General features: G+C 42.3%; 1 protein-coding gene, 1 long non-coding RNA gene, 3 other non-coding genes and 2 pseudogenes across 5 annotated transcripts in view; 5 read left to right on the forward strand and 2 right to left on the reverse strand.

Moving 5' to 3' along the window:
• LOC130086893 (uncharacterized) overlaps nt 1–19,353 on the reverse strand; it is an 832,515-nt gene that overhangs the window by 2,062 nt on the left and 811,100 nt on the right. The window contains exons 5-7 of the mRNA XM_056253114.1: nt 5,176–5,313; nt 2,911–3,109; nt 2,627–2,766 (exon numbers count right to left, since the gene is read on the reverse strand). Of these exons, the coding sequence (XP_056109089.1) occupies nt 2,627–2,766; nt 2,911–3,109; nt 5,176–5,313 (477 nt within the window). The remainder of the gene's footprint in view (nt 1–2,626; nt 2,767–2,910; nt 3,110–5,175; nt 5,314–19,353) is intronic.
• On the reverse strand, nt 1,133–1,363 carry LOC130086953 (uncharacterized). The gene is made up of 2 exons (XR_008807289.1): nt 1,259–1,363; nt 1,133–1,217 (listed from the first exon to the last, which is right to left on the reverse strand). It is a non-coding gene; the product is annotated as an uncharacterized LOC130086953 (long non-coding RNA).
• On the forward strand, nt 18,302–18,420 carry LOC130087037 (5S ribosomal RNA). Its single transcript, XR_008807314.1, has one exon. It is a non-coding gene; the product is annotated as a 5S ribosomal RNA (ribosomal RNA).
• Nucleotides 18,482–18,590, forward strand: LOC130087044 (5S ribosomal RNA; annotated as a pseudogene).
• On the forward strand, nt 18,652–18,770 carry LOC130087038 (5S ribosomal RNA). The gene has a single exon (XR_008807315.1). It is a non-coding gene; the product is annotated as a 5S ribosomal RNA (ribosomal RNA).
• Nucleotides 18,832–18,950, forward strand: LOC130087043 (5S ribosomal RNA; annotated as a pseudogene).
• On the forward strand, nt 19,012–19,130 carry LOC130087042 (5S ribosomal RNA). The gene has a single exon (XR_008807319.1). It is a non-coding gene; the product is annotated as a 5S ribosomal RNA (ribosomal RNA).

Consider the following 19,353-nt stretch of genomic DNA (forward strand, 5'->3'; position numbering starts at 1 on the left):
GAAACCGATCGAGCTCAGCCATCTTGAAGGACATCTCAATTCTCTAATTGCACCGCGAGGAGTCGAGGATCGAGGAGGCTTCCAGAGGAGCTATGAGCGAGGATACACAGGTGTACCCTTTGCGGAAGTGTTTTATTGACTAAACGTGACGCACGTATAAATTCTCCTCCCCCTTCACATCGGTCACAGTCATTTTAATTTATACTTTACCTTTGCAGTTTATATAAACCACACGTCTCACATATTTCAACAGGGTCTTGCTTTATTATTATTTATTATGAATTATTTAAATAACCAAACTTCAACAAAATAAGTGCAGATCCTTTGAGCACTGCTGATGATGACGCTCGAGTGATCAAGTATTCCAATGTATAAAAAAAAGGCTTGTTTGAGATGAGCAAAATCTGCGCAGAACCGATCACCGGTGATCAGCGCGAGATGTATGCCGGTTAGAAATGTGTCCGAGTGCGGTCCGCGTTGCTCTGATGTCATGCCGACGTATGTCAAAAAACTCTCGCGACCAAGGCGCACGTGTCGGATTCTGCAGTCGCGCGCAGTTGCTCTCCACCAACTGCGCTGATCAAAAGCACGATGGGAAACGACTTGCTGACGACACAGCTTAATGCTCATTGGTTTAAACAACCGTGATGTATTGTTCTCTTTTAAAATGTTTGATTTTAAAGCTCTGATATCATGTTTTATGTGTATAAATTATGTGTGGATATTCCCAAACTCTCTGACAGTGTGATCTATGTGATGTAATTTTTTTTTTTTTATATATAAAAACACATGTCTGTATTAAAGAAAAAAATGATTGATAAACACGTAGGTCTATTTAAAATGGAATTAAATAAGTACTTTGGGTGTCTTGTTCATTATATTTATTTTCATATAAAAGCAACAAAACTGCAATTACATCCAGTTTATTAGCAACACCGTGCACGGGTGTGAATCCCGCGATATCCGCCTCTGATCTCACAGGTGTCAGATCCACTGCGAGAAGAGAGATCTGTCCGGCTTGCCTGCACTTTTTTCAATCCTCCCCTCACTGCAGCCGCCTACTCTCGACTACATTTCAGGCGAGACAAGGCGCATCTCAAACAAGCCTAATGACTTTCCTTCGATTCCACCGGAGATGGTCCTCACTGCAGAACATGAAATCCACGGGGAGGAGTCGGATCCAGATCCAACTCCTCCCACCTTACATATACCTAAACCTACCCAGCTCCACCCCTTATCCCTAAACCCACCCCTAAACCTACCCAGCTCCACCCCCTGATCCCTAAACCCACCCCTAAACCTACCCAACCCCACCCCTTAATCTGGATCCGACTCCGCCCCTTGGATCTCGTGTACTGCAATGAGGTGCTACTGTTCCACCGTCCTCCTTTTCTTTCCTTGCTGCCTTCCCTCGTATCCTGCAGGGGGTGGAGCTGAGACGCGAGGAAAGGAAACGAGAATGCACAAATAAGAATTGAGAAGCACCCCATATCCGCGATCGTTTTTGATTTCCCTAACCTAAAATAAAATCCTAAACTCGGCGCTTAGCGTCTACGTCACGGCTCTCAGCCCGCCCTCTGTTCGTTGATTGGCTGGCTGTTTTCAGGAAAACTGAGAGACATGTCGATGTCTAAAGCCTGGTTCACACGGCAGGATAATTAGGCCAATTTTAGCCCCGATTCACCCCTTCCGACAATCTTAAGGATGCTCCGATTATCGTAAAATAATCTGATCAGATATTCCTGCCATGTGTGGTGTGTTAAGACTGCTCTCGTCTGCTCGGAAGGACGTCGGGACCGCTCCGATCTCAAATCGGGGATATCCAACATGTTGGATTTTTTTGGCCCGATTTCTCCTCGTGTGTGGTGTCCCCCGGGGACAACCGAGCACGCAGCCTGTGGACTGTGGCGTGTAGCCAATCAGAAAGCGAGGTGACGAGGCGCAGAGGAAGCACCAGGAAATAAAATCAAAACAGCCGGCGGCTGTCCATGCTCGCGTTGTCTCCACTTCTTTGACCATCGCCTTTTCTTTTGATAACGTTTTTTTTTTTTTTTCGGTTAAAAACAAACTACAAACTATCGCCACTGCATCCTCTTCGTCCGCCATGATTGTTTACTCTGAAGTCACATTTGATCTCGAGGGATTTTGCGAGATTTTCCGTTTGACCTGGGAATGCTCGGGAGTCAAATCGGTTCGTGTGTGATGTGTTGATTTTGCCGTGTGGCTGCGCACCACACACTGTACGACCAAAACTGTTAAACCAGTGATTTTTTATCGCCGTGTGTGGGGTCTCTCAGGTTTGGAAAATCGGCCGACAATTTTAAAATCGTCCCGTGTGAACCAGGCTTCAGACTGAGTACAGAAGCGAACTGAAATAGAGCGGAAGTACGAAGTCTGACGTAGTCAGACTACAATTTTAGTGCAAAATAATTAAAACATTAATCAATACTTATTTGATTTTAAAGTGATTTGAAATTAAACTGTGCCTTTATATACAGCATAATAGATCACATTATGCTTCAATACTTGTGTTGAAGACTGTGCATATAATAAGATATAACCGAATCAAACCTATAGTTCTTCATTTAATCAATTCAATCAAGCTAATGATTATAGAGTTACTCACCAAAGACAGAAATATTGAATCTCTTTATTGAGCTCTTTCCCGGTCTGATGATCAGTAGTTCATAAACTCCAGTGTCTATGGTTTTGGTGTTTGGGATGGTCAGAGATCCAGTCTGAGGATTCAGCTTCAGTCTGTCTTTAAATCTCCCATCAGGAAGATCATCATGTCTGTCTCTGAATCTCCCATCAGGACGATCATCATGTCTGTCTCTGAATCTCCCATCAGGACGATCATCATGTCTGTCTCTGAATCTCCCATCAGGACCATCATCATGTCTGTCTCTGAATCTCCCATCAGGACGATCACCATATACAGTAAAACTATCAGCAGCTCTTTCCCTTTCAGCAATACAACAGCTTCTAAATATCCACTGTAATTTGTCGTCTTTATGTACTTTAGTATCTTCATGTAATTTAGTATCTTCAGGGTTTAGAGTGATAGATTCTCCTTCAATCACTGACAGTATCCTCCCTTTATCAATCCCTTCACATCAGCAAACAGAAACAGAGAGAAACAGAACAGACATTAGCTGGAGAAGAAAAGCAATAAAAGCAGAAAGGAATAAAATCAACAATCATTCGCTCCACATCTGACACTTGCTCAATGATTGATCATTAAAACCCCTAAACACTGAAGCACATTCACACTCACAGCAAAATACATCATAAACTACATATCATTATCTGAAATACTTCAACATTATTCATAATCTGTGTTTTTTACCTGTGTGTTTTGTGTTGTATTCATCCTTAATGAAGTGCTTATTTTTTAAATAAAAGTATCTGCTAAATGTGTTTAGAGGAGGCTTTATTTTTATTTTTTTCCTCTGATTTTAATCACAGGTTTTGTTTGATATGGTTGTTTATTATCTTAGCATCTGTGAAAACCTGAAGCTATTGCTCTGTATTTCCAATTATTTAAAGGGGTGATAAAACACGATTTCACTTTTCTAACTTTAGCTAGTGTGTAATGTTGCTGTTTAAACATAAACAACATCTGCGAAGTTACAACGCTCAAAGTTTAAAGCAAAGGGAGATATTTGCTTTTAAAGAAATCCGTTTTTACAAGGAGGGACAGAGCAGTGTAGAATAAAGGTAAAATATATGAAAAATAATGACATTTTTTAAAAACGAAGCATGAACACATGTTACAGTGCACCCCACAAACACAATCAAGCCTTCGAAAAAATGTGTTTTACCACCCCTTTAAATAAATCTATATCTTTTCTATTAAGAGTTTCCATCTCTTTGGTATGAAAAGCATCATAGATTACTCTGAGCTGGTTTAAGCTGACCTTTGACCCTGATCAGATCATTATGATTGAGACACACGTCTACTCAGCGATCTGAAGCGGGGCATTGCACAGACGTCTGTTGTTAAAGCTAGTTATAAATACTGTATTTTAACCCAAACCCAGACACCAACCCTGACAGACAACTTCATGCATTTTAAAAAGTGTGGACTAGCTATACATTTCATTGCCACACAACAATAAAATAGAAGTTTAAAGTTGTATAAAAATGAATTCAGAGCCCTTCATACTAAAACAAAACCACAGGTCAGTGTTGAAAAGGCTCAGTAAGTTAATTCTTATTGGTGGGTTGTGAATTATTGACAGTCGTAAGTTAGTCCCGCCCCCAGAGTTTGACGCAACTGGTTATGTTTCGCTTGAAAGCTGTGGAGGGTTCGCGTGTATTCAAACCAGATGAGTGTGCGTAACTTTGAAAGTAAGTTTAATTTCCACATATACCGTCTTTAATCTTGTTTATATTGCTATTTGTTGTAGTATGTGTTGAAACGTTCTGATGTCGAGTGTAATTCGTATCTCCGTGAAGCTAATGTTAGCGGTATGACTGTGTGCATTATCTCTGCACGGGTAATCCGATGTGCGCTGTGTTTAAGTGAAATAACGATAACAACTCATATGTTCCATATGTTTACTTCAGTATTTACACTTTACAGATGTCATTAAGCCATATTTATGTGGATTGTGAAGATTACGCTCGATTGAGATATGGTTATAAGACGATAGTCACGTGTATATAATAGCCAATTGTTTACATTTATAGCCATGTATCCTCACGTGTTTATTCTTTTAAGTTAAATGTCTATCATTTATTACTGTAAACTAATTACTTACATTTCTGTTTCTTATTATAGAAACCACACTTACACACCCTTAATATCACATACATCCGCTCATGCACTGCATTGAGTATGTTGATGGCTTGAACCTACCATTAAAAACAGTGATTGGACTTTTGGACTTTTGTGCATTCTTACCGATGCCCTGTGATGATCCCAATTAAGTCAGATCCAGTCAATACAGTCCAGAAAACTATTTAATAGGTCAGTGCTCTTTAATATCTGTGTATTGATTATGTTTCTTTTTTACCCTGCTTTTATGAACAAAACTACAACACACAACACACACATACAAATGTAAAATGTTTGAAACATGATTATTTATGAACAAACATTTTACACTTTTAATACTGTAGCATAATAAAGCTCAGTATTTCTCTTGCTTTATCAGCTGTAATACTCACGTGCTTGATCTTTTAGTTTAGAGTTCTTGTGGCGCTGGTAAATCACAACAGCAGCACCTACACACCCAGCCACCAGCAGATTACTAACAACACCAACAACACCGATCGCTGCTTTAGCACCAGTAGACAGACCTGGATCTGTGATGATAAAGAGAGTCATCAGTGTGAGTGAATCTGTCAGTCTGATCTATTTAAAGGTATAGCGGAGGATTTTCTTTTTCCGGGTGGGTAGTCTATACTATTGGTCCACCTAAGTGTCAATCATTCTGGTGATATGTTTACGTAATGCCGTCGTACGTGCTTGTCCCTATGTAATTTATGCTTTCTGCGAATGCGCACTTTCAGGTGTATAATGTGCAGGTGTTACGGGTAGTGTATGGCTGGAAGCACGAGGATACCAGGAAAACAGGATTTAATGAACAAAACTCTACATAGACACACCATATACAAACGAGAACCGACAAGGAGTGAAGGAGAACACAGGGTTTACATACACAGAGAACAGATAGGGGAACAAGACACAGCTGGGGCAAATGAACTAGACACAGGTGAATAAACTAAACACTAACGAGGAGCGGGAAACTGAAAACAGGACTGAACCAAATACACAAAGAACGGGGGAAACACAGGACATACATGTAACAGCAGGGACGTGCACAGGAATTTTGAGGGGCAGTTGCTCTGACCTGAAAAAAGGGCAGGGTTTTATTAAAATCACTAATCACCTTAACTACTACTAATAATAACACAGAAAAACATGACTTGAGTCATGAAAATCCCTATATTCAGTAGAATTTTGCCCGTACAAATTGCCTTATCTGACCGTGTTTATGTCCAAACTCAATGCCTCATATTATGGTCTTATTATTATTTATAAAGATTGCAAAACGTCAGAGATGACAGGTTTATGATATACAACTTTGTAAACAGAATACAAAATGTATATGTTAAATGTCCCCAAAATAGGCTACATGAGAAAAAGAGTTCCTCATATTATTGTTTATTTTTTTATTTTTTTATTATTATTATTATTATTATTTTTTTTTTTTAAATGGGAAAATAAATAATCTTTATTGAATTGACAGATGGGGAAAAACTCGCTTCTAATAAAAAAAAAAAAAAAAAAAAAACGCTTAGATTTCGGGAAAAAATGCAATCCTTTTTTAACCTTTTGGCTTCCCGTACATTCAGTTCTGATGGTACGTATGGTAACTGGGCAACTACGCATGATTTGTAGCTACACCGGTCGCGTGCAGCGCTGCAGCCACGTAAACAGAGTTTGCGCTTCCCATACTGACTTTCACTTTCGGTGCCCGAATGGAAGTGTATGAGGCTTTGCGATTTTTTTATTTTTTATCTAGGCCTACGTGAAATTCTGCATCCATTGTACGATTTATTTATTCCCCCTTGGAAGGGCAACGTGAGTCGAGAAGGGCATATGGGCAGTTGCCCGGGCAACCTGAGCAACCACTCTGTGCACGTCCCTGATAATGTGTGATGAGTTACGGTTTCAGCCATTCCTTTGAAAATGGCTGAGGGTCGAAAGAGAAAAAATGTATACGAAGTGTATGATAAGAAGAGAAAGGCCGCAGAATATAGAAACAAGACCAGAGCGATTTTGGGTGAATATTTCACACGCTGCCGTGCGCTAAAAGCACAGGTTGGGCTTCCCACTGATGCCGCAGTCGCGATCGATTCTACTAGACAGGTAAAGTTTGTCGTGCTATTTGGAGAAATCCATTTAAAATCACTGCTAGTAAAAGTTAATGTAAGCTATGATTAGCGATGCTAGCCCTGGCACAAGTCATGCACCGCGTAGACACGGTAAACATCTCAATTTGTCTAAAGTAGCCTGACCAAATAGTAAATGGTATCACGCTGAAATATTCTAAAACCTTGTGTGTTCATTTTCGATAATTCCAATGTGTTCACCATACAAGCTACTTCTCCATTGCATATCATGTCTCTCTCGTGCACACGTTTAATAGGCGTTCCCTCTCGGGAGCAAATAGAGTGTTGCGCATGTGCATTTTTAAAAAAAATTGGAGAGGGCGGGTCTTCTCTAAAATTCGGAAAGATCCTCCGCAATACCTTTAAATATGAATCTGATTCTGTTGAAGGTGAATCATAAATGAGCCTCTAATGCAATTTCAGATATCATGATTCTCCTTTTCACTGTTCATCTTCTGTATTACTGTTTTACAGCAGGTGTTTATTGTGACACAGGACTGATCTCAATGAAAATATTACAAACAGTAATTCAGATTAAACCATTTAAAAACCTTCAGAAACATGCCAACAGTGTTAAAGCATTTACTGCAGATGTCATGAGCTCTGACATTTTTTTTTTCCGTTAGGAGTCTGAGAAAATTATAAATACTTGTATTAATAAGAAGAGAAAACATAATAAATGCTTGCAATTTTGGTTTGATCATTAGAGTAATGAATTTGATCAATGTTATCAATCATTTAAATACAACTAAAATGTTAATTAAAAAAATTGTCCCAAGAATGAAATGTTGAGACATTGTTAGTTCAAATAATAATATCTTGTAGTCATTTGCCGCAAAATCTTACGAACGACTACTAAATTATAACAGTCTTAAACAATTCAAGATACAGAGTTTATTTTTAACAAATCAAATTCAGTTTAAATTAGTGCTATATTGTGTTCCCTTTCGTATGGGAATTCCTACGTCTCGTCGGAGGAGTTTCCAACGAATTGGGATCACGCTAGGGAGACCAATTGCCTTCGAGTGAATTAAAACGAGCCAATGAACATTGGCATGCAGGACTTGCATTCCACGCCAGTGCGGGTGTAAAGCGGAAGCGAGCGCATACATATTTGCTTTTAGCTTCAGAGCCGACCGGTTGTGTCCTCTGAGTGATGTGCTTCAAGATTAGAGAATTATCTTCACGCTTGTCGTAGAAATTTTAATAGAGAAAGATTAATTATGTTAACTAACCATAAAGTTCTTATTTTATATTTCTATCATGTGATAAAATCTATCATACTTTCACTTCTTTGTCTTAAGGTGACTAAACTTTCCCTTCTAGATCTAACAATAAAAAAAAGATAAATCTTAGTTGCTTTTATTTAGGATGTAGCCAAGAGATGAACTTTCAATATGAACTAACCATCTAACAAACTGTTGAATTAATGTAACCTTGGTAAAGGTAACTTTGAAAATGAACTGAACATTCTGTTCTTTTACTGTATTAGGACGTGATTGACTGAAATGTTAACCCCTTACAAACTGTTTTTGAGGATATAGGATATTTTTGCTGATGTCACTAACAAAGGATGATGAGGGGAGGGGGTTTGCTTTAAGCAATCTAACCAATCATATTGATAGAGTGTGACATGATCAGTCATAATGAAATAGTTAGTCATGATGATTCTATTTTTATGTGTCTGGCATTATCATATAAAACATGTGTACTTCGTCTTTGAAGTTGAGATTCTCTGAGGATTGCTCGAGAACTCCCAGCTGAAATAAAGAGCATTGGAAGGACATTCACTGAAGTCTGTCTGTCATTTAAGCTGCGCAGCAAGGACAAGTAAGTTAGAATTATTAGCACCCGGCCGACGTCGACAGGAGACGCGCTAGGGTTATAGGATTCGCACCCGGCCGACGTCGACAGGAGACGCGCTAGGGTTATAGGATTAGTACCCGGCCGACATCGACAGGAGACGCTCTAGGGTTATAGGATTCGCACCCGGCCGACGTCGACAGGAGACGCGCTAGGGTTATAGGATTAGCACCCGGCCGACGTCGACAGGAGACGCGCTAGGGTTATAGGATTAGTACCCGGCCGACGTCGACAGGAGACGCGCTAGGGTTATAGGATTAGCACCCGGCCGACGTCGACAGGAGACGCGCTAGGGTTATAGGATTAGCACCCGGCCGACGTCGACAGGAGACGCGCTAGGGTTATAGGATTAGCACCCGGCCGACGTCGACAGGAGACGCGCTAGGGTTATAGGATTAGTACCCGGCCGACGTCGACAGGAGACGCGCTAGGGTTATAGGATTAGCACCCGGCCGACGTCGACAGGAGACGCGCTAGGGTTATAGGATTAGCACCCGGCCGACGTCGACAGGAGACGCGCTAGGGTTATAGGATTAGTACCCGGCCGACGTCGACAGGAGACGCGCTAGGGTTATAGGATTAGTACCCGGCCGACGTCGACAGGAGACGCTCTAGGGTTATAGGATTAGCACCCGGCCGACGTCGACAGGAGACGCGCTAGGGTTATAGGATTAGTACCCGGCCGACATCGACAGGAGACGCGCTAGGGTTATAGGATTAGTACCCGGCCGACGTCGACAGGAGACGCTCTAGGGTTATAGGATTAGTACCCGGCCGACGTCGACAGGAGACGCGCTAGGGTTATAGGATTAGTACCCGGCCGACATCGACAGGAGACGCTCTAGGGTTATAGGATTAGCACCCGGCCGACGTCGACAGGAGACGCTCTAGGGTTATAGGATTAGCACCCGGCCGACGTCGATGTGTAGACGCGCTAGGGTATAAGTATAAGACTTGGCCGACTAGAGTGAGTATTATTGTAGGATAGTCAGGTATAGGGGAGAAAATCCACCACAAGCTCAACGAGTCTGCTGTTTCTCCGAAGACCTCTCTGTGTTGGTGTGATGGCGCTTCAGCGATCTTCGCAATCTCCCGGGTGCCAGCTGTTGCTTTTTTTTCAAAGAGCTGTTGTCAAGTCCTGCATGCCAATGTTCATTGGCTCGTTTTAATTCACTCGAAGGCAATTGGTCTCCCTAGCGTGATCCCAATTCGTTGGAAACTCCTCCGAGGAGACGTCTCCGTTCCCTACTCAGGGAACGAGGGTTACCATACGTAACCGAGACATTCATCTAACTTCAGGGTTTTTCTCAGAGCTCTTGACTCAATGGGATCATCATCATATTGGCAGAAACGATCTACTCACCAGAGAAAGTGACAGTGATTCTCCTGAGTATAGTGCGTCTGCTGTTGCTGATCTTCAGTTCATAGAGTCCAGAGTCTGTGTTTCTGGTGTTTGTGATGGTCAGAGATCCAGTCTGATGATCCAGCTTCAGTCTGTCATCAGGACCATGAGATGTGGAGAATCGATCGTCTGCTTTATAGATTTCAGCTATTTGAGAGTCTCTAAACACCCACTGCATTAAATCTTCTGTCTGTATTTCAGTGAGATCAGAGTTTAGAGTGACAGACTCTCCCTCCATCACTGACACTGACTTCACTGTATCTGTAACACCAAACACATGGAGAACAGAGATACACATGAAGAACAGAGATAAACACATGAAGAAGAACAGAGATAAACACATGAAGAACAGAGATAAACACATGAAGAACAGAGATAAACACATGAAGAACACAGATAAACACATGAAGAACAGAGATAAACACATGAAAAACAGAGATAAACACATGAAGAACAGAGATAAACACATGAAGAACACAGATAAACACATGAAGAACAGAGATAAACACATGAAGAACAGAGATAAACACATGAAGAACAGAGATAAACACATGAAGAACAGAGATAAACACATGAAGAACACATGAAGAACAGAGATAAATACATGAAGAACAGATAAACACATGAAGAACACATGAAGAACAGAGATAAACACATGAAGAACAGAGATAAACACATGAAGAACAGAGATAAACACATGAAGAACACATGAAGAACAGAGATAAATACATGAAGAACAGATAAACACATGAAGAACACATGAAGAACAGAGATAAACACATGAAGAACAGAGATAAACACATGAAGAACAGAGATAAACACATGAAGAACAGAGAAACACATGAAGAACACATGAAGAACAGAGATAAACACATGAAGAACAGAGATAAACACATGAAGAACAGAGATAAACACATGAAGAACACAGATAAACACATGAAGAACAGAGATAAACACATGAAGAACAGATATAAACACATGAAGAACACAGATAAACACATGAAGAACACAGATAAACACATGAATAACACAGATAAACACATGAAGAACAGAGATATACACCTGAAGAACAGAGATAAAAACAAGCTTGGAATATGCCTACAGAAAGTCTGTTAAAGGGATACTTCACCTCTGGAAAGATGAATATGTATCTAAAATGGGTAATTTATGTAGAAGAAATATGAAATTATTTTTGAATTTAGAGCTTTCTAGACTCAGAAAAGACAGAAAAAATGTATTTTTGGCTTATGTGGATGAAAGACAACAACTCCCAGAATGCACTTGCTTCACTGCCCTAGGAGGCCACGGCTACCGGTTACAGAGCGCAGTAGTTAAACAACAAGTCTAGGCTACTAGTGAGTCTCCGTGATGAGTCTGTGCAGTGTTAGTGCTGTGAAACTCATTTATGTAGGTGAATTTTACAGATACTGATAAATTTCATGTGTTCACCTTGATAATAAAACATTAAGCAAGGTATGTGTGTGTAATTATTTCTTTAGACAAGGACAGAAGATCAGACCAGCTTAAAAAAAGTTGGAAGCCATCAGAGAAATTCTAATAGTTTCTATTAAAATACCAATATATAGGAACCATTGGCTTTTACCATTTAAGCCACTATAGAATTCTTTTTTGTAGTGTGTTTGGGACATATTCCATTAGGATTTAATGCCCCCACCAATAGAACCCAACACATATCAGTAGAGACCCACAGAGACCACTATAATTCCCATTATAACCAATAAAATTCCCATGAAAACCATTAAATCCAATAGAATTTCTGTAATGGTTTCTATAGTTTTTTTTTAGCAGGGCAGTATCATGTGTGAAAGCTTTATCTTTCATATCTTTCATTCGTGCTCATTGGCTGCTGAAGGAATACAAATTTGTTAAATATTTAATTTAGGTTTCCACTCCAATGGTATAAAACTGATAAAGTTTAGTAGACTGACAGGAATATACTGTGCAGCCTGCCAGTCCTGTTTTCTCCATTGTATTTTAAATTAATCAGATCACTGAGATTCTCACCTCTCAGCCTAGATTGATTGGATTAGCTATAGGGGAGACTTTCACCTTTTGTCTTTAATGGCTCTGGGATGGCTCTTAGGAACCAGAGTTCCTGGCCACTATCAGCATTTGAATAGTTATGCTGATTCAATTGGATTGGTAATGCCCTCAGAGTAGGGTGTGTTCCTACTTCATTTGCATGCTTTGTTTCAGAGGGACTCCACCCCAATGTAAACTCCTCCCCCTCTAAATGTATAAATTGCAAGGGAACATTTCCCTTAGTTGGACGAGATTGAGATGCTACAGCGACCTAATAAAGAACATCTGCTTTAAAAGATACCTCTCCGTCTCCTGGTCTGCTCTTCTGACTTTTCTACACTTTAAGAGAAAAAAGTTCACAACACTGCCTTGCGGCAACAGCAGCAGCCTACCACTGAGCCCGGCATGACGTCACGCCCAATGAAGGGCGCTTGCCCCCTCATCGCGTCACAGCCCGCCAGAATGGTATATAGTATATATAGTATAACGTATATAGCAGGGGCTCGGAGGCTGTTTCTCTGATTTTCATCTCTTCAGCGAAGCTCTCCGCATCGCTGGATCTAGAGAGAAGCTGCCGCCGCCGTCGAGGAAGCGACAAAGTCAGCTTAGGACAGCGCCTGAAAAGCCAGCCGTCTTCGCCACCTTCAGCCACCCTGTGGGCTCGGCTCGATGTGTTCAACCCTCAAGCTCCCTGTGCAGGACCACACAAAAGAAGCGCCGTTCTCACAGAGCCCCGCTCAGCGTTGGAGATCGCCATGTGATCTGCGCTCTCGGCCTGGGCCAGGAACACGCAGCTCTCGCCCTCTCGTCAGGAGGCTGTGAGTATTGCGATGAACTTCTGATGTCGACCCTGCGGGCTCGACTTGAAGTTTTTAACCATGAAGCTGTCACTCCGCCCCTTGTAGGACCGCGCAAGAAGTAGCGCCGTTCTCAAGGCCACCGGAGCCTGATGTGGCACTCAAACACTCGCCAGAATGACTCCCTCGAGTGTCTCTCTCTCCTTCTCCGGCTAACATTAAAGACTCATATCAGTCAGAATATAAACGCAAGTCCCATGCCCGCCCACGAGCGCTCACGCTTACTATCACACATCTCTCCCCAAGCGCATTCCAGAGTTGTCACAAAACGCCGCCCATCCCAAGCGATCGCGGCGTCACATGTAACTGTAAGTCCCGTGCCCGCTCACGAGCGCTGACGCTTACTAATAAACACTTTGCCCAAAGCGCCACGCGCGCGTCTCAGGGCTATCATAAAACGCTCCCCATCCAAAGCGATTAGGGCGGCAAATATGTATGCAAGTCTCGTGCCCGCTCACAAGCGCTCACGCTTACTAGTAAACGCTTCGCCCAAGGTGGTGCTCGCGCATCACAAAGTGATCACAAGACGCTCCACATTCATGGCAATCGGGACGTCATATATGAAACAGCCTGTCACCGCTGTCAGCAAGCCGCTGTATTCAAGCACAGAGGGCGCGTTATTTTCTCGTGCCCAAGAAGGACAGAGCCCTCAGGCCAATCTTAGATCTGAGACATTTGAACAAAGTGCTTATGAAAAGACCCGTTCAAAATGCTTACGACCAGGAAAATCCTCGCGCACATTCGCCCGAGGGACTGGCTTATGTTTTTAGAGCTAACATCAAAAGATATGAATATGAAAATATGAGCGGTTCATAGTCAGATATGAGTGTGTGTGTGTGATGGTGACTGCACTTTATGTCTTGTATGTGTTAGTTTGGGGTGTCACGGTTCATGAATCCACTGTCTCTCTCTCGTCTCACGTGCTGTGTGTGTCTGTGTGTGGGCGTGGTCACTGATCACTCCTGATCAGCAGTGCGAGCTGGTACCAATTGTTTGTCCCTTTATATGTTCAGTGAGTGGTGTCTCATGTTGGTCAGATCGTTGTGGTTCCCCGGTGTGTTTCCTGTTCCTGTTCCGTTCGTCTGGATTGTGGATTATTTATTTTTCTTCGTCGTGTCGTTCATCTGGAGTCCCGCACTACTGCACTGGATCACCGAGCACCATCACCGGTTGTCTACCGAGGTCCCTGCACCACCTACCATCAGTGTTTGTGTTCGCCTGACCGGCCTCCATACACCATCAACTTTTAAATAAAGTGTTACTTGCATTAGCATCCTGCCTCTGTCTTTGTTACATGGGGTACTAATATTTCCTGATTTTGTGTATATTGTATCATTAACCTCTGGAATGAGTGTTTTATCATTAAAGATGGGTTAATTGAAACGACAGAACTTTAAAGAAGCTGTTAATTCTGAATAAATCTGATGAAAAGATGATACAGAACATGGGATGAGCTTTAATTGGATTGGTTATCCTGCTCTGCCTGCTACTGGTAATTATGACTACTTTTGTCATTTATGATGTTGATCAGAATTACTATCTGGTTTAGTATTTATGTAAATTGTAATAGTGAAGTTGAAGATTGAGTCCATTATGGGTTAAAGGTTCTCTAAGCGATCCTGGGTGATGTCACTTTTTGTTGACGTTCGAACTATTGTCAAACAAAACGGAGGCTAGCTAGACCCTCCCTCCTCCTCATCCGCACACTAACCACCCAAAACCTTCTTGTCGGTCATTGGCTGGAACAGTTTGTTATGTTTCGGGGAGCGGGTCGACGCAGTTTGTTTTTGTTGCTGTTTGTGGAGCCTGGGCTGTCTACAGAGATCGCGTTTCTTTACAGTGTGTTCAGGGGACAGGCAGCCAGCGGATAGTGAGGAGATGTTTGCTGTATGTGACAAAAAATGTTTTGGCCTAAAAAACGCGTGACATCGCTTAGAGCACCTTTAAAAAACAGTTGTCTAAATTCAACTGAGGGTCTGAATGTAAATAGTCAACTATGTGATCAGAATGATAAATGTAAAATAATAGACTTGACTGCAGTGACAAATTGACTAAGTCACCATACAAATTTTCAAGAGAGCCCGTCACATTTTATGAAAGGAGGATGGGAACATCATTGTTGTTTGACTACCATTGACTGGATACGTCCAGTGACTGCGGTGAACAGTGCTGCTGGCTACAAGGAAAGACCTTGTGACAGCCTGGAGAGACAGCTGACAGGAGGAAAGAGACCCCAATGGGGCTGGTAAGGGTTAGCTACCCTTGTCGGCAGTATCCAGCTCTGTGTTTACAGGATGTTGGAGACACCCGACCAAGGCTTCTGAGAAATTAAAGAGAAAAATACCCCTTAAGTCTGTGAGAGCGGGGGCGGAAGATGACTCAATGTTGGACAACATGGTTAACGACTTAGGAATGGAAAAGGATATGAGTATGGAGAGTAAGACTAGTTCAAGATCTGCAGTTAGTAAAGTCATTGAACTCCAAGCTTGTGTCTGTGGCTGGAGCAAGGCAACAACGGTCAGGGGTTTGAAGATTCATCAAGGGAAAATGAAATGCTTGAGGGAGAAGGGACAAGGGCCTTACATTGATCAGTACTTCTTACAAAGTCAGTCAAGTCAGTTGAATGAAATCCAGCGACAGGAAGCAAACCACAGCTCGCAGGATATCAGCACCCCTGTCATAGAGGAGAGGAGGGTTTGCACAGTTAGTGATGAACATATTGATACTCGTGAACCCGGTCAGACTAACCAGCATAAGAGAGAAAAGAACCTTAACGGGCATAGGCCTGGAGTTAGATGGCCAAGAGCTTGTGAGAAAACTGCATGGGACACGGTAAACACAGATCTATGCTTTTCTTTGGAAAGATTAACTGGTACAGTTGAAAAGAAGCTGGATAAATTTGGGGACATCATTTACGCATATGGAAGTGAGGGAAGGAAAAAGTACAAACTACTCCTGGAATGTCTCGACGGCTGCAGAAAATTGAAGGGTTAGTTAGAGAAAGGAGACAGCTGAGGAAGCAATGGAAAAGAGCAGAACAAAGTCAGAAGGAGGGACTCAATCTCTTACAAAGGGCCATAAAAGCTGGCAACATTATGCAGGAAAGGCTTCAAAAAGAAGGTACGTGCGAGGGCTAATTTCTATAAAGACCCATTCAAATTCGTAAAGAAGTTATTCACCAGTGAGAAGAATGGCATTTTAAAAGCATCTAGGGTTGAGCTAGAGAGATATTTGGAGGAAACGTACACAGATGCAAAAAGGCATGAGCCTATGTCAATTCCATCAGACTTCCCATCTATCAATCCACCAGAATACCAAATGGAGGTGTGTGCACCTAAGTGGAAAGAGGTAGAGCAGGCTGTGAGAAAGGCAAGGGCTTCATCATCTCCAGGGCCTAATGGAGTTCCGTACAGAGTGTACAAGAGTGCTTCAGGAGTTCTACGAATTCTGTGGAAATTGATAAAAGTGGCATGGGAAAAACAGGTTGTACCTAGAGCATGGCGCAGAGCAGGCGGAGTCTTTATACCTAAAGAAAAAGATGCTACAAGCATCAGTCAGTTTTGTCCTATTTCAATATTAATCGTTGAAGGTAAGATTTTCTTCAGCATTATTGCTCAGAGATTGTCCACCTACCTGTTAAAGAACGGCTTCATTGACACCTCAGTTCAAAAAGCGGGTATTCCAGGGTTCTCAGGATGCTTAGAACACATCAGTGTTATCTGGCAATGAATTCAATCAGCTAAAAAGGAGAGGAAGGAGCTCCATGTGACATTCCTGGAGTTGGCTAATGCATATGGTTCAGTGCCACATGAGCTTCTTTGGGCAGCATTTGATTTTTTCAGAGTACCAATGTCAATAACAAATTTAGTGAAAGCCTATTTTGGAGATTTGCAATTTAGTTTCTCAACTCTAGAATTCAGCACTACATGGCAATGCTTAGAGGTTGGAATAATGGTAGGATGCACCATTTCTCCACTGGCTTTTACCATGGCAATGTCAAGTCAAGTATATTTATATAGCGCTTTTCACAATACAGATTGCATCAAAGCAGCTTCACAGTATCAATCAAAACATAATAACAATGTTCGTTTCTTAGTGGAAAAACATCAACGTTTGGTAGAGCTGATCAATGGTTTTAATGATTGGTTAATTAATTTGAGTATCCCTAAACTGAGCAAGCCAAAGGCAACAGTGGAAAGGAACCAAAAAACTCCATCAAGTGACCTAATGGAGTCCAATGGAAGTAATCATTAGGGCATCAAGATGGGTAGTAGCAGGAGAGCGCTTAGCTTCTGGGATGCGACAACCACCAATCAGAGCATACATGGATGACATGACAACCATGACTACAACAGTAGCCTGCACTAATCGGTTATTGGGTAAGTTAACCGGTAATATTGAATGGGCACGAATGCAATTTAAGCCCTCTAAATCAAGGAGCATCTCGATAGTTAAAGGAAAGGCAGTAGATAAAACATTCTTCATTAATGGTGAGGCAATACCAACAGTTTCTGAGAAGCCAGTGAAGAGTCTTGGGAGATGGTACGATGGGGATCTAAAGGACACAGTTCGGGTGGGAGAAGTTAGACGACAAGCAGTGGAAGGGTTGAAGAGCATAAACAGCTGTGCTCTACCAGGCAAACTAAATCTCTGGTGCTTTCAGTTTGGTCTACTGCCGAGGTTGCTGTGGCCACTGACTGTGTACGAGGTTTCTTTGACAACAGTGGATAAGCTGGAAGCGTTGATAAGTTCATACATCAGGAAATGGTTGGGAGTTCCACGCTGCCTCAGCAGAGTGGGACTTTAAAGTAAAGGAATATTGCAGTTGCCAGTCTCTGCTTTAACCGAGGAGTTTAAGTGCGCCAAGGTCAGACTGGAAATGACCTTAGTAGAGTCAAGCGACAAATGTGTAAGGGAGGCAGCCCCTGTGTTAAAAACTGGTAGAAAGTGGTCAGCAAAGGAATCTGTGGTAGAGGCAAAGGCTGTCCTTCAAATTGGTGATATTGTGGGACAGGTACAGCATGGAATTAAAAAAAAAAAAAAAAAAAAAAAAAAAAGAGTCAATGAGCTTCTTCAAAAAGCTGGAAATACTCTTTTTGTTTCTTCAAAAAGCCTGAAATACTCTTTTTGTTTCTTCAAAAAGCCTGAAATACTCTCTGAGTTTCTTCAGAAAGCCCGAAAGAGTCTCTTATTTTTTTCTTCAAAAAGCCCAATTTTGGCAGCAAATTTCACTTACGGCCATACCACCTTGATCACGCCCGATCTCATCTGATCTCGGAAGCTAAGCAGGGTCGGGCCTGGTTAGTACTTGGATGGGAGACCGCCTGGGAATACCAGGTGCTGTAAGCTTTTTAGTTTACTTCACTAATGGACTAACCTCTGAAATAGCCCAATTTTGGCAGCAGATTTCGCTTACGGCCATACCACCTTGATCTCGTCTGATCTCGGAAGCTAAGCAGGGTCGGGCCCGGTTAGTCCTTGGATGGGAGACCACCTGGGAATACCAGGTGCTGTAAGCTTTTTAGTTTACTTCACTAATGGACCTTACTCTCAAATAGCCCAATTTTGGCAGCAGATTTCGCTTACGGCCATACCACCTTGAGCACGCCCGATCTCTTCTGATCTCGGAAGCTAAGCAGGGTCGGGCCTGGTTAGTACTTGGATGGGAGACCGCCTGGGAATCCCAGGTGCTGTAAGCTTTTTAGTTTACTTCACTAATGGACCTTACTCTCAAATAGCCCAATTTTGGCAGCAGATTTCGCTTACGGCCATACCACCTTGAGCACGCCCGATCTCGTCTGATCTTGAAAGCTAAGCAGGGTCGGGCCTGGTTAGTACTTGGATGGGAGACAGCTTGGGAATACCAGGTGCTGTAAGTTTTTTAGTTTACTTCACTAATGGACTAACCTCTGAAATAACCCAATTTTGGCAGCAGATTTCGCTTACGGCCATACCACCTTGAGCACGCCCGATCTCGTCTGATCTCGGAAGCTAAGCAGGGTCCGGCCTGGTTAGAACTTGGATGGGAGACCGCCTGGGAATACCAGGTGCTGTAAGCTTTATTGTTAAAAAAAAAAAAAAAAAAAAGAGTCAATGAGCTTCTTCAAAAAGCTGGAAATACGGCTCAGTTTAGCTCCTCCTAAATGGCACAAGGCAGGCCCAGCTCAAAGGAGGAAGCTGGTAGTCAACGAGGTGCGAAAGCAGGAGGAGAGGATGAGGTGTATAAAGGCCATTTCCCAGGCCAAGCGGGGAGAGTGGATGAGATGGGAGAGTGTGGAACAA

Source organism: Rhinichthys klamathensis, unplaced genomic scaffold (genome assembly GCF_029890125.1).
Source record: "Rhinichthys klamathensis goyatoka isolate OS25496 unplaced genomic scaffold, OSU_Roscu_1.1 h1tg000103l_1, whole genome shotgun sequence".
Lineage (NCBI taxonomy): Eukaryota > Metazoa > Chordata > Actinopteri > Cypriniformes > Leuciscidae > Rhinichthys > Rhinichthys klamathensis.